This window comes from Cnephaeus nilssonii, assembly GCF_951640355.1.
Source record: "Cnephaeus nilssonii genome assembly, chromosome: 3".
Classification (NCBI taxonomy): domain Eukaryota; kingdom Metazoa; phylum Chordata; class Mammalia; order Chiroptera; family Vespertilionidae; genus Cnephaeus; species Cnephaeus nilssonii.
The window spans coordinates 32329518-32345377 of record NC_137074.1 but is presented as its reverse complement, the minus strand read 5'-3'; the positions used below and the strand labels follow the sequence as shown (position 1 = coordinate 32345377).

Here is a 15860-nt window from a genome sequence, read left to right as displayed (position 1 = left end):
GAACTTTCAAGTTTGCACATGGCTGAAAGGAACAGGAGGCAGTTTCTGATTCACAATTAAAGAGAGAAAGAACATTTGCAACACTTTCCTCCTCATGAGAAAACTGTTCCCTCAAGCTGCTAGTCTGCCTGAGACCTGTACTGCATCTAGGTTTTCAGCACAACACATATCAGTGATCCCCAACTTTAGGTGAGACCCCGGGTCCCTCTGGTATTCTTAGGAAGGTTTCTTATATTTTCCAAAAAAAATGAATTTTAATTCTTTCCTTAAAGATATATTTACATATGCATATGTGTAAATATAGAACACATTTAAAAATGGATGTGTATACTCCAAGAAGTTAAATAACAATGACCGATTGGGTGTTCAAACTCTGAAAAGGTGGGGAATCACTGACCTGGATTATCCCTGGAAGCCAGAAAGGAAAATAAAATAGTTCAGATTCTGAGCCAGTTTAAACTTTGCCTTTGCCCAAATAACACACTCAGTGTCGGCCGCTGGCAATGAGAATGCAGCTGCCCACGGGAGAGGGGTCTAGAGAAGGCCAGGCTCTGTTGCTGACCACTGCTCTCAACTGCTTTTACCCGCTTCCTAGGTAAATCTGACCCTCTGGTATAGGAACAAGACGACAAAATATTTCTTTACCAATAATTAATATCACTAACCATCTCATTTCTTGCACATGTTAATGTTCTCCCCAAATACCATAAATCTGTATTATCTCTTCTTCTATAAATTTTACATTTAAACTATATTTTAAAATATTTATATATAGAAATAATTACTATAGAGATTAATAACAACATATTATCTGCTTGCAAACACACAAGTATGACTGACTAATAAGCTCATTAAATTCGTGAAGGGCCTCTCTTTGGCAAGAATCATTTGTAGCCAGTAAATGGTATTTCATGAGAACTATTATATGATTTGGACTTTAAAAATAATTAGCAATCCTGACTGATAAGATCTAATAAGTAAAAATTAGTGAAATCTTAATGAATGTCATTTAGAATTCTAATCATCCTAGGCAGTTTTAAATATTAAACATTTCAGAATCGCCACTAAAAGAAGCCAACAGAGCTGTGAACCTACGTTATCTATAAATCTTCAAAAAAACTTTTTACTAAAATCCTCAAATATTTGTTGAGATGAATTAGAAAGTGATGAAAACTATTTGAAAGTGATGAATTTTAGTTATTTTAAGTATTTATATCACTTATAATGTATTGCTTACAATCCTAAGAAATTTTCCAGATTCCCTTGAAAACAGAGCTAAAGCTTGGTTTTGCAGTCCTCTCTCTCACCTCCTTTCAGAGAGTTGGCAACTTCTGATATCATAGTAATTTATTTCAGATAGTTACTATGGTGAAAACCAAACACCATCACCAAACTGGAACAGTGCTAAATAAATGTCTCAAATGGCTACAGACTTCAGCCTGTTCCCGACACTGAGCTACCCACCTTCCACTGCAAGGTCAGTGAGCTTTTGCTCCTGTGCGCCAGCTTCGGTGGGAAGGGGCACTCGGGTGCACAGCTGTGGGTGGTGAAGCTCACTGGCTCAGAGCAGGATCCCTTCACGGAATTGTACATGGCATATACCCTGGAAACAAAGCAGACAAGTACAGTCAGTGGCCCCGGCCCATCACAGAAGACCATGGCTGTTAGCTAAGCTTTCCACAGAGAAATAGAATTTATGTAGTACATTCCACGGCTCATGTTCTTCGCTGGTGGCCTTGTCCTGCTCTAACTATGGTTAGCATTCCCAGGGGATAATCACCCCAGCAGGCAACATGCCTCTCCTTCTGCTAATGGTAAGAACCAACGAGCCCCATTTAAAATAGGCAAGGTCTACTGACTGAAAAAAATCTATGCTAAATAAGAAAATATCCTTATTTCCCAGAAAGGTCTCCAAATATACATTCTAAAAACCAACAAATCACTCTCCAGTTGACTTCGTCTGGAAAAAGGCTAAAAGTAAAGAGTTGGTGAAAAGAGACAAGAAGCAGTGATGAGAGTCTAAAGGTTGGAGAGGCAGCAAAAAAAGTACAAACAACAGGGGCATCTTTGAATAACATTGCAAATATTTAGGTAAAAATACGTATGTTTCACACACAGAAACCGGTTCCTACTGCTGATTGCATCTCTAATTCTAAAAAAAACCACAATGTATAGGTGCAGTTTACCAATGAAGAGTTAACTCTTGCACCTGGTACCAGCATTAAACACATACACTCTGCACATTAAAACGCCTGGCTCAACACTGACCATGTGTGCCGGTATCTCCAGAAAAAACTTATACTGTGCTGTTACAAAACCAATCGCCTTTCAAAGAGCAAAAAATAGATTATGTTGATTTTTACTATCTTCCTTTCTACTGTTCATTTTTTTAAAATCTTCACCTGAGGATAAGTTTTCATTGATTTTTAGAATGAGAGGAATGGGGAGAGAAACATCAATGTGAGAGAAACATCAATTGGTTGTCCTTTGTACGTGCCCCAACTGGGAATTGAACCAGAAACCTAGGTATGTGTCCTGACCAGAATTGAACCTGGGCCCTTTCATTCTGAGGGCCGATGCTCTATCCACTGAACCAAACCAGCTAGGACAAGCCCTTAATTCTTACAACAACCTTTTGTGAGTTCCCACTAAAGATAAGAAAACTCAGACTAGAAAGATGAAGTAAATTTCCCAATGCTACACAGCTAGAAAGTTAGATTGGCTGTACTCAATTGTGGAAGTCTAACAGGTACACTGTATTGCCTGCTGTGCTCTCTCCTCCTGCAATCAATGTTTCTCTAACCGCCCCCCCCCATCTCAGTTCCCCTCATTCTACAACATGATAACAGCTAGAAAAATTTATGGAAAAATAGATCCTACTTAGGTGTGTGATTTGCAAAGTCCTTTCTCCTCAAAGTCCATCACAAAAGATTTATAGAGGCCATCCATGCAAGTCAATAGTACTAAAAGATATACAGGGTGGGACAAAAGTAGGTCTACAGTTGTGAGTATTTAAGACACAGAGTTTATACTTGTATTATTATTTATTATTGTATTATTTTCCGTATGAATAACTGTAAACTTACTTTTGCCCCATCCTGTAGTAATAAAATCCTAAAAGGTGAAATACATATTCACTAGATATTTGACTGACTTGCCTTATGGAGGACAGACACCATGACATTGATCCAAACAAAGAATGCTTATCATTAGGATGCTCTCCACCTGACGTGATAAAAGAAATGCTCTTTTGTTGCCCTCACCATGAGTAGACACAGGATAATGTAAAACTGAATGTTAGATTGGGCAAGATCATTTCCATGTACCAGGTCAGCCTAACTGGGAGTTACTTACAATGAATCATAGAATGTTCCAGACAAGCGAAGGGTTCCATCCTGAACTTTAGTAGATCAGAATGGCTTATAGGTTGCAGCTCATCCAAGATATGGGGGCGGGCAATGCAAAATAGTGTTTTTAAATATTAGAGCCACCTATGAATTAAAGGATAGAGGTAGTGATCATCACAAAGCAGAAAAGCAGACATATGCATTCCTAATGAAAGATCGTGCCACTGTCCACGATATCCTTGCCAGAAAAGTGCAGCCTGTATCTGACGAAGCCTCTTCTCCACCAATAGGAACACAGAAATCACACTCAGCAGCACTGCCGGGATGCAGCCAGCCTGCTTCACGCTGCAGAAAACTCTGCAGGACCAAAAACATTATCCCAACAAATAAACTGCAAAGGAGAGAAAAAAAGAGAGATGGAGGGAAAACCTATAGATTAAAAGAAATTTGCAAGAAATCAGCCAAAGAGAAGATTTACTCCATGTTTAAATTCCAATTACAACAAACTGAGAAAAACAAAACCCTCAATTTTAGGACAGCTGAAGAAATGAGAACAGTTTCTGGATTTTAAAGACATTAAGAAATTTATCATTTTTGTTGTTTTGAATGGGTGTGTGAAAAAAGCAATGTGGTTTACAGGTGAAATAACATGATGTCTAGACTTTATTTCAAACTAACTGCATGGGCTAGAAGGGGGAAATGAGGACACCAAGAAAATGAATATTTGGTTGATGGGTATATGACATTTTATTAAAACACTGTCATTTTTTACTCTCTGAAATAAAAAATTAAATATTGAGCCAACAAGGAAGAAAATCTCGGAGACCTCTCATTTTAGAAAAGGAACCTCTGGCTCCTCTTAAAAACTAGCAACATTGAGCTGCACTCCAGCAAGGCAGTAATTAGATAGAGCTGAGAGCCCCTCCACCTTCAGATGGGCAGATGCTGTCCAGCTCAGAGAACTCACATGCCTTTTACACAACCCACTTTACTCATTTAGGTCCCCAGGAGGCATCTCAGTTTGCAATCAGTAGGCACTTGGGAATGATACTATTGTAGGACAGCTCCTAAATGTTCATGATAAACGGTTGGCACCAAAGATCCATCCAGATAAGTGAGCAGAGGAAAAGGAGACAGGGAAAGAGCCTGCAAAGTACTATCAGACTGCAATTAGTTATCTGGGGAGATCTGAACTCAGTCAAGTTTGTTCTTTCTTTTTAATGAGATTCTTGGAGTCAGAAATCCATACTTATTAGGCCAGAGAAACGTGAGTGATGGGAGCTCCTGGCAGGCAGGTTGGGAGGATGACAATCAAGATAAAAGAATCTGATGGCAGAAGTAAAAATTTGAGGTAGTGGGCCCTAACCGATTTGGCTCAGTGGATAGAGTGTCAGCCCTCGGACTGAAGGGTCCTGGGTCCTGGTCAAGGGCACATACCTAAGGTTGCAGGTTCCCTCTCCCTTGTCGGGGTACATGTAGGAGGCAACCAATTGATGTGTCTCTCTCACATTGATGCTTCTCTCTGTCCCTCTCCCTTTCACTGTCTCTAAAAATCAATGGAAAAATATCCTCGGGTGAAGATTAACAACAACAAAAAATCTGAGGTAGTTAAAGATGAACAGTCCTATGGGCCACATGGAGTTATTTTCCTTGTCTTTAAACTCTAAGTATGTTATAGTTTATTTAATTTAGGAGTCAGTGTTTGTCCACAAAGGAAACAGGATCCATTTTATTTGGCAATAGAAATATACAGTACCTAAAATCTGACATAATATTTAAGTATCATGATTACATCTTAATCATGTTTTTAAAACTGTTCAATTAACAGATAGCAACTACTGGTTTTTTTTTACCAATAACTTTTACCAGTTATTTTTACCAATAACTTTTACATAAAAGGGAATTCTCTGGAAATTATGCTATTATTTCCAAGAATGTTGCAATCATGTTTTCACATGATGGTGATGTGTTTTCTCTAAGTAGCATCATGTGATAGGAAGGTTTGTGAAGCACAATTAGTTTCCTAGGCTAAATAAGTCAGCTTCCTTTTGCATTTATCCTAGCATAGAAAAATACCTTTTTCTAACAATATAATTAGCCTGGTGTTTGGTTTTCACATTTGTTTCAGTTTAAATACTGGCTAAATATTTATGAAACAGGTGCTCCAAGAATTTCAGAAATTTGCTTCCAGCTTCTTCCAGAACATCTGTAACATACTAGGAGCCACAGTTGCTGGTCAATAACATGTATTTCATAACTTTGCACTGAGCTGGTCAACCATATTTTTGGAAATGTTTCATCACATAATTTTTCTGGGAAATGTTATGACATGATATCATCTTGGGCAACTTCTTTGCCAAGTTGTTTATGCCAACAACTGGAAAACTGCTTCAAATTTCATCATAAAATTGCTATCCATTCCATCACTCAAATTCCTGATAATCCTATCATTGATAAAAATATAAATTCTTGATTCCCACAATTAAATGATTATTTCAATGCCAGTATTGACTATAAAACTACCAATTAAAAATAAATATGCTTTTCCTTGTATATGTATAAGTATTTATTTGCATAAGTGAACATGTAAATGTTTATGTATAGAAACTTACATACTTCTGTATAAGTATTATAAAAATAACTAGAGGCCCAGTGCATGATTGAATCATGCATGTATAGGGTCCCCTACACGCTTTCGCTTTCGATCGCGGGGGAGCTGGGTGCCTGGTGCCGGAGCAGACAGGCACCCGGCTCCTCCGCTTTTGATGGTCTGCAGTGGGACGTGGGCTCGCTGCCCCAGAGGCCCCTTCTGTTCCGCAGCACAGCCACGGCGCAGACGCTGAGCTCGCGCCACTGCTGGCGATGCGAGCTCACTGTCCCGCTGGCCCAATCAGCTACCCCGGCCACCCCGAGTCCCGCCCCCTGCGCCTCCCGCTGGCCCAATCGTGGGTGTAGCAGAGTGATGGTAATTTACATATTACCATTTTATTAGGTAGGATATTTATTTATGTATATATAGATGTATATACGCATTGGATTTTTCTCATTCCTCCTTCTCAACACACACACACACACACACACACACACACACACACACACACCGTCTCATGCACTCACACATGAGATTTTTGTATTGGTGGTTTTATACAATACATGATACAATGCCCTATATGAAAGCACTGAATAAATACACTTTGATAATTACAAATTGATTCCTTTTCACATTCAACAATATTAAACCAAAAAGATCAATCTGTATAAGAACTGGGTAACAAATATAAAAGTAATGACTTTAATAAAAATCTAACCCAAGATTGAATATCTAAAATTTTGAAAATCAACATAAGAGAGGAGTGTTAATTTGCTCAATCACCAGGGGGAAAGAAAGAATAACGGTTGAATAGGTATGTAAGCAATGACACACAAAACTGCATAGCAAAAAGTGAGAGAGAAAAAAAATATTTAAAACCTGAAATGTCTCAGGATATAATTTTCCATGTGGAATTTGGCCTAAATGGCATGGCAAGTGCCAATCTAAATAGCCATAGCCACATGACTTACAGCATTGTCTCAAGGATGTCACTGGTCTCTTAAAAATGATTTGCAGTAATAGTGAGATGGCAAGAAGTGAAGAGCTGTTCTTGCCTAGAAATGCACCAGGCAGTTCAGTGACAGGAGGCCATGACTGAGAGACTGCTGCTTCACAAGTTCACATAAGTGACTGGTAAACTCAGGCAATACTAACATGAGAGAGGAAAAACTGAAAATGAGGAAAAGCAATATATAAAGATATTGAGGAATCAGTGTGAAGATGATGAAATCAGAATAGCCAAATCGAAAGCAACAAGGATAGAGGCCCTAGGCCTGGCTGGCATGGCTCAGTGGTTGAGCACTGACCTATGAACCAGGAGGTCATGGTTAGATTCCAGGTCAGGGCACATGCCTGGGTTGCGGGCTCGATCCCCAGTAGGGGGTGTGCAGGAGGCAGCTGCTCAATGATTCTCTCTCATCACTGATGTTTCTATCTCCCCTCCTCTCCCTCCCACTCTGAAATCAATAAAAATATATATTTAAAAAAAAGAAAGAAAAGAAGCCCTAGGTGAGACTTCAGTAGATGATTTGAGAAAGAAACCTTTCACTCTACAGAAGACTGACTTGAATAAAGACTTCTGCATGCCTTAAACAAAACATGCAATATTAAAAACTGGAAGGAAAATGTAGGTTTGGCACTGCTAAAATAAATGTGTCCATTTTCATCATTGGCTTCACAGATGTCCACCAGGGCAACACTTTCTAAATTGGTAATGTATATTGTCCATCCAATGTGGTTGAGTAGTTGAGCACTGACACATGAACCAGAAGGTCAGTTTGATTCCCAGTCAGGGCATATGCCCAGGTTGCAAGCTCGATCCCCAGTAAGGGGCATGCAGGAGGCAGCCAATCAATGATTTTCATCATTGATATTTCTATCCTTCTCTCCCTCTCCCTGAAATTAATAAAAACATATTTAAAAAATAAATTAGTACTATATAAACAAAAATGACAATGAATATAATTGGTCATTTTGCAGCTTTACAGTAATAGAATTCTTTTGTAGACTGTTATGGATATTTAGTGAGGAATTTATTTCCACACAGACTTTTGAAGCCTTATATGTGACTATTAAATTTAAAACTACATTTGAAGCTACTGTCTTGATCCAAGCTTACATCTCTGGAATTAAAACTTTGAGAATGTTAATTGAACTACACCATAGAAAAAAAGAGTTTGCTTCTTTTTGCCAGTGCCATGTATGGTATATCTTTTTACCCCAAAAGAATAGTGAGTTATATGTGGTCAAACGATACACAGGTTCAAAGAACCTGCATCATGAGGTCCCTTTTCTTTTCAGTGTGGGAAACCTGCAATAACCTTGGAAAAACACAACAAACAAAAACCACATTTATACACCTTATAGGTTTATGATAGATTTTCATATATTTCATTTGCTTTCATACTATATTTCTGAGGCTGGTATCATTATTATCTTCATTTTATGAATGAGAATAAGGCCACAGATGTGTAAATGGGTTGCTAAGCACACACCTTTACTAAGTGACCAAGCCATTAACTCCAAATTCCAAGCTCTTTCCATTCTACGTCCTGCTGCCTTGCCAAAGCAATTCAAGGCAGAGGAAGCTAAATCTAAGTATGAGTTGTAAGTGTTAAGACTCTTCTCTCGCTTGAAAAATGAAAGACTATTTATTTAAGTAAGGAGAATGAATGAGCTAGATGGACTACAGACTAGGTAAGGAAAGAACAAATCTGGGCTGTAGACATTTTTCTTAGAAGATAATTTTTTTAAATATGAAAAGAGATCACGAATTTTCTCTCTGGCAGGCAGAGAGCTAGAACAAATAATAGTGGGTGGTGCCTCAGACTGCATGTGTGGTAGCAGGTGTGTGTCATATATGTCACAGTGTGGGGGGTCCAGATGTGATAGGAGAGAATCCGGGTCCAAGGCCTCTAGATGGTAACCACCTCATGCTTCTATTCTGTTTGGTAAATCCATTAAGTATTCCTTTTATCTGCCCAGAAGTTTAAGGTATTCAAAATATATGGCAGTAAAAACAAAAAAATAAAAAAATAATTGATGAGCAATTATTCAAGATTTAAGCCTTAGTAAAAGTGATTAAAAAGAAATGAAGGGGAACAACAGACAGGATGGTAAATACAGAACCAACTCTTTATGACATTTAAATTTGTTTAAAAAGATACTATCAGCTCATGAATGAGCAGGAAATTAATAAAGTAAACCTTTAGTAAAGCAATAACAATAAACTGTTAAAAGATGGAGAAAAAAGGAAACATATGTTAACAATGACTAATGAAGAACATTTACATGGCTCCCTATACGGTGTTTCATTTTCTGGTTCATTGTTAAATCGACCATTTGACAGAATGATTAAACTATTTCTATTATCATCCCAGCTTCACAAATTACACAGATCTTTTTGTTTGTACAGACTATGTGAAAAGTTCAATGTGTTTGGGCTAAAGCTAATTGACTCAAAACCCAAAAAGTTTTGATTTAAACAGGAAGAGATGGTTGCAAAAGAGTTCATCTAAACACTACAACAGCTAAGCAGATGTACACTTTATGACTGAATATAAAACACCTTGCTCTTTTATGTATTAATTTACTTAGTTTTAAACACTTGTGGAGCTAATACGATATTATAACCTGAGCTCAGCCCTACTATTGTACCTTTCTGAGAAAACTGTGACAGGGATTCTGTGGTTGACCAAAGTTAAAACAGTCATTTCATGGCAGAACCACACTAGAACTCAAGCGTCCTGATAATTAATATGTTCTTCCTGTTAGGCTACCCTGCCTCCACCCCACCACAAAGAAACATGTGGTATGAATTAACCTTTGGAAAGTATAATGAAGGATGTGTGTTTAATGCTTGCAATTTTATTACACAACCATTATATACACGTATATAACTAAAGAAAAGAGAGAAAATGTTGTTGTGTATCCTAATAGATAAAATTACCATTTCTGGAGATAACTTTTTTAAATACGAAAAGAGATCATGAATTTTCTCTCTCTGGCAGGTAGAGAGATAGACCAAATAGTAATTATTTAATTAACTTAAGCAAAATAAAATTTTGAATTGAAATTAAATTTTTTAATGTTTTGAATCACATTCTGAAATCTGCTTATTTGCAAATGGATGTATGGATGTATCTTTAAATAATCAAGTGAGCTCTGTAAAAATCCAGATTATATTTCCACTTCACAGGCCTAAGATTAGCTAGCCCTTCCTCCAGAGTAGTCACAGTAGAGATTCTAGAAAAATCACAGTAAGAGTTCAAGATTATATATTCAAGTTCACTGTTTTGCTGATTCGGGTTAATTTTTACTTGTCTTATTTCAAAAACAAAGGTCTAAAGGTGTTCTTGAAATCTGGTATTTGGTCATATGGGTTAAACATATGGTTATATTTATGGTCTATAATGGTAAAATATTCATTTGTTTGCTAGAAAGAAAATATTATATATTAAACCAACAGTCCAATGAATTTTAGAAGACTATATCAAATAAAAATTACCTTTAAAAAATAATTTTGAAAACTGTGTTGAATCGATCACCTACTTTTTTGTTGCCAAAAGCACTTCTGTGTACTCCCAACCATGATGCTCGAGGGCAGAACAGAAGGGCACTCAAGAATGAATGGATGACACTGAGCCAAGGTGTTGCAACTTAGAGTTAGGTGAGGTCCATTAACCTCAGACTTTTAAAGGGGCACATGATTGATTTTAGCAATCTGAATTCTCCAATACTGTTCAGTTCTCAGATCCTAACTCACCTCACATGATAATCAGTTGCTGGTCTAAGATCTTTCAGGTTACATTCTAATTCTTCTCCACTGTAAAGAAAAATCATTCATTAATCAAGGATATTAGTTTCAAAAGTAAAACAGGTTTTGGATTTGAGTCTCACTGTCATGTACAAACAATGATTCAGGAACTATTATGTCTGAGTCTACCTTAAACCAGAAATAAACTTTCCCACTTGATATTATTATCTTTCTGAACTAGAAAATTAGATTCCTTTTAATTATGCCATCCAAAATATGGAAAATGGCTAGTTAAACTTACTATTAAAGGTCCACTTATCACTTCTTCAAAGTAAATACATAAAAATAAATAAATAAATGAATAAATAAGAAAGCAAGCAAATTAAGATGACAAGATGAATATAAATAACGGTGCCAGCTGTCAACTGAAGGCAGCTCCCAGACTCACCTTGGCAGGAACCCCAACTACCTCAGCTTCTCAACTATCCTGATGAAATCTCAATCTGTTTCCCTTACATATAAATACCAATAAGTAGCTCTTATATAAAACAAAACCATTTATATAGTGTCCCCAAAAATGTATGCACACTTTGAATGATTATAAAGTCAGTGTTTAATAACATACAGTTCACTTTCAAATTTTAAATGAGTAATTTTTTTGTTAATGCCCGTTTTCAAACTGATGACCATTCTGGTCCAGGCACTGCTGATAACTCGAAGCAATAGAAATCACAAGCATCAAGAATCATTTCGTTTGGTATTTGTGAGCCCTCAATTCATCAACTGTTGCCAGTTTGTACCATAAACTTTATCTTTTATGTATCCCCATAAAAAAGTCTAGTGGATAAATTTTCTTTGTTCAAAGCTTAGTCTGGCTTCACTCATTATTTCAAATCAATTAAACCTGAAACAGAATGAAAATTAAGTGAGTTATTAGCTGTTAAAGTGTGTGTCCTCTCAAAAATATATACACACTTAGAATAATTATAAAGGCAGTATTTGTAATTCAACTGCATTTTCAAACTTCCCGTAGTATTTTTAGAATGAATTTCCTTTGTTAAAAGTTTAGACTGGCTGAGAAGAAAGAAAAATCAATTGAGCTATTAGCAGTAAGTGTGTATACGCATTTTGGGGACACCCTGTATTATCAGAAGTTGCAACGGACACTCAACTTAATCATGAGGCAACAACATAAAATAGAGTTCATTAACATTTTAAAGGTGAGGGGGATGTGGAAGGGCCTGACTGTATTCTTGAAGAAAGTCTGCCATAAAACCAAGAAATACCGTGTAAGTGTTCCAAATTAAAGAAGGCTATTGATACACAACAACTAAACGCAGTATCAGACCCTAGACAGGATCCTATCCTCCAGGGGAAGGAAATGCAGTTACAGACCTTACTTAGATCAACTGACAAAACTAGAAATGGATGACCAATGGATTAAAGTATTGTATCAGGGTAAATTTATGACGTTGATAACTGCACTGTGGCTACTTAATAGCAGGTGAATCTGGGTAAAGGATGCACACATATTTCTTGATCTCTTTATTTTTGCTGAGTTTTATAAGTTTAAAATTATTTCAAATAAAAATCATTTTTAACGCTATAAACTGGAGGCCAATCTCCACACTTTGCCTGAAGCACTATTGTTTGAAATGCACAGTATTTTTAAAGATTTTTTTTAATTTGCTGAATTAGTTTAACATTAGGAAAGTTTACATAACAATTCAGATTTTCAGCATTTCTTGAAAAAATAAAACAACAAACAACAAAACACCCAAAGAATCAGCAAATCTAGGCCTGCAGTCCCTTCTAGCAACAACCTATTTCAGATGGAGACAGGAACTCTCCTGTTCACCTTATTCCTAACCTCTGCTTTTCTCACCCTAGCCCTTCTGGGCACTTGAGATTCTAGCTCCTGCCAGCAATGGTTATCTGGCATTGATGAGTCAATCTACTCGGTTCTTGGTGGGGCTGGGGGAAATGGTGCTCTGTATTTAAGGTCTCTACCGATTCTGACTTTTCAAAACAGAACCAAATGGTTGTGAGCCAGAGGAAGGAGGTACGATTTAATTTTCAGTACTGCGGGGGAATCACTCAGTTTTCTCCACAGGGCAACGTTACTGTCTGACATATTGCTGCAGTATGGAGGCTGGATTGGAGGAGAGCAAAAGTGGATGTTGGGAGACCCTGATGCCTTCCTGTAGGCATCCCAGGAAGAGACAACAGAAGGACTCTGGGCAGCCAGAGGAGTGAGTGGCTATAGCCTTCCTTCCCTATTTCCTCCCCTTTTCTTGGTCCAGAAGAAGAAATGCCTCTGGAGCAAGTTAAGAATGAGGAACAGGCCGGACAGACACAAAGTCTGCACACTGATGCAGCAACGGAACGAGAGAGACCCCAGCAAGTGGGGTTTGTGTGGCCATGTTACCCTGGCCTCTAGTAGTTCCAGGGGCCACGCACAGGGGGCGCTCGCACAAGTAGTCAGAGAAAAATGGACTCTGATTTCCTGCTCTGCAAATGGACCAGTCCCCGCAATTATAAAGAAGAAAAGACTTGACCCTAAAAAACATTTTTATCGCACTTAGAAGATGGCTATTAACCATCTGAATGGTTAATACCTGGAAGTCCATAAAGCAGAAGGAGATAATCCCTTATTCTGTGTGCTAAATGTTTAAGAATTTAAGAAAGCCTTGGCATGAAATGCTTTAAAGCATTTTTTTCTACAGGCTGGAAAACTATTGAGAAGGATAAGAATTATGGTGAAATTCTTATTTCATATAACCATGAAACCATATTGTAGAATTAAAAAAAAAAAGACTACTGAAAGGTCTGAGTGCATAAAGTATGTAAAAACTAAATGTCATGCTCATGCTTTTCTAACAGACATTAATGGAAAATTTTCATTAATTCTATTCTGACAAGCTAACAAAATGAAACGATATATTTCACCAACACCAAATAGCGCTAGAATAGTAATTTCTGATTAATTACTGTAGACAAAATTAACTCTTGACATTAATTATCACTAGTTCTTAAAATGAACAATTTAAAGGAAAGTTTAAAGGAAAAAACCTTTAAAGTTTCCTTTGTTTTCAATTTTCCTTAATGAACCCAGTTTCACTATTGAGCAGCAGAGATACATGAAAATGTACACTACCTGTAAATTATCTTGTATTTCCCATCTCGTCCTTTGTCTGATAAGGCAACCTCATAACTGTAGGGGAAGGAGAGGGCACCGTGGGGTCCACATGAAAGTCCAACAGGGGGAGCCCAGGACAACACAACCGCTCTTGCCTGAATATTAGAAACCTGAGAAGAAAAACATGGACAAAAGTATTCAAATCCATTTCACATAAACCAAACACTTCTTCCAGTAACATTTTTGTGATTATTAGTAGTGGCATCAAACTTGCTCAGATTTAACTGAAGGTAAACAATTTTATTTTATTGACAGCAAACAAAAGCTTCCTATATGGCGCTCTCTTGTCCAGACCTAATGGCCAAAATAGAGCTCCTACAACATCCTTCCTCATAACGCAAACTTTCATATCCAAGTCCTATGTAATTCATACCCAGTCCTCCAGAAAGTAAAAGGCTTGGTCATTTTTTAAAGGTAAAAAGCCAAATGTAATATTTCAATGATCAGGAAGCCCATCTCATTATGTGGAAGGAGTCACAAAGCCTTGCTTGGTTTAGAGTTATCCTGCAAAGCTAAGACAGTAAGTCCTCACTTAACACTGTCAATTGGTTCTGCAGCTTTAAGTGAAACAATGTATAATAAAACCAAACTTACCACAGGCTAATTGATATAAACAAGAATTAAGTTTCTATGTCATCTTAGCAACATTACATAGGAACGATGTGAGGCTATTTGAGGACCCCCTGTGCCTTACAAATCATGTTCCTTTTAAGTGCTGCAGGCTCCCCGGATAACCCAGGGATAGGAAAGTGGAACCAAGGTCCAGGACGATGAGGTAGAAACCTGTGTGGAGGTGAACAGTTCACCTCTCCAAGTTCTGCTTTTATCCTTCTGGTTTAACCTCTGCTTAAAACTTCATTTAAACACAACAGTATGAGACTCTAAAAACCTCCACTTCCTCCCTTCACTTAGGACTTCTCTGCAGCATGTTCTAGACTCCCTGCCAGCGTCTTCAGCAGAACTGAGCCCTAGCTGCCCACCGCTGGAGCCCGGTCACTTACAGACCCTGAGCTGGCTTCCTTCCCTTCCATCTCAAGTCCTCGCTCGGATGGTGCTTCCTGGTGCACCTCCCCACACACGCTACTTGCTCTTGAGTCTTTGTTTCAGAGTATGTTTCTGGAGAAACCCAACCTAATGCATGGTCTAATTCTATAAAATAACTCTATGAACAGAACTTTAATGTTCTAATTTTAGAAAGGATATTTTGTTGCTCTCTGGATAACATATAAACCAACTATGAGTTCATACAGATGCTAAAGCTTCATGTTCATATTTTATAGCTGTAGAGTATTAGGCTGTAGATGGATGAAAACTATACAGTCTCCCTCTTTTTGTCTTCCATTTCTGTCACTATCTGATCTGTATAGAGTATTAAAATTAACATAAAATTATTTAAAAGCATGAATAGTAAATATGGAAATATACATTGAGTCTCTATTTTCATCTGTCACTCCTTCCATTTTTAGCAGAGATTTTTCCATATTATTCCTGATCTGTACAGATATAGCATCATAATATATTTAACCAATGGTTTAATTAAACCTCTACTCACCCTTCAAGAGCCCAGCCAGGCCTCGCTATCCCTAAGTAGCCTTTCCAAAAGTATTTAACCCATCATTGTTCCTCTTTTCTACAGAACCTTTTTGATATCTCTACTATTGCTGATCATGTTGATGGCATTTGTCTCCTTTCCCCACTGGACTGTGGGACATCCTAAAGACAGGGCCTGGTCATATTCAACTGTGAGCAGTGGTGCTTAGAAAATGTTTGTTGAAAAATAAAAATCAAAGGGAATAAGATAGTCTGAGTTTCTGACGGGATTGTAGACTAGCATTACACACCTCTTTAAAAAATCTGAGACACTGTTACAGAATGAAACTGGAGTCTCCAGATTAGCAATCTCTGTCCCCCACATACCCCTTCTATACCATGCAGTGGTGACACCCCTTCAGAATGCCGTCCCCTTGC

The 15860-nt window shown here is 37.6% G+C and overlaps 1 protein-coding gene across 7 annotated transcripts in view; it reads right to left on the bottom strand.

The window, feature by feature from the left end:
• The window catches only part of FNDC3B (fibronectin type III domain containing 3B), a 327683-nt gene that overhangs the window by 78309 nt on the left and 233514 nt on the right, over window positions 1–15860 (bottom strand). For all 7 annotated transcript variants that reach the window (XM_079764596.1, XM_079764601.1, XM_079764602.1 and 4 more), the window contains 3 exons: window positions 13851–14002; window positions 10703–10762; window positions 1465–1603 (listed from right to left, as the gene is read on the bottom strand). In XM_079764596.1, the coding sequence (XP_079620722.1) occupies window positions 1465–1603; window positions 10703–10762; window positions 13851–14002 (351 nt within the window). The remainder of the gene's footprint in view (window positions 1–1464; window positions 1604–10702; window positions 10763–13850; window positions 14003–15860) is intronic.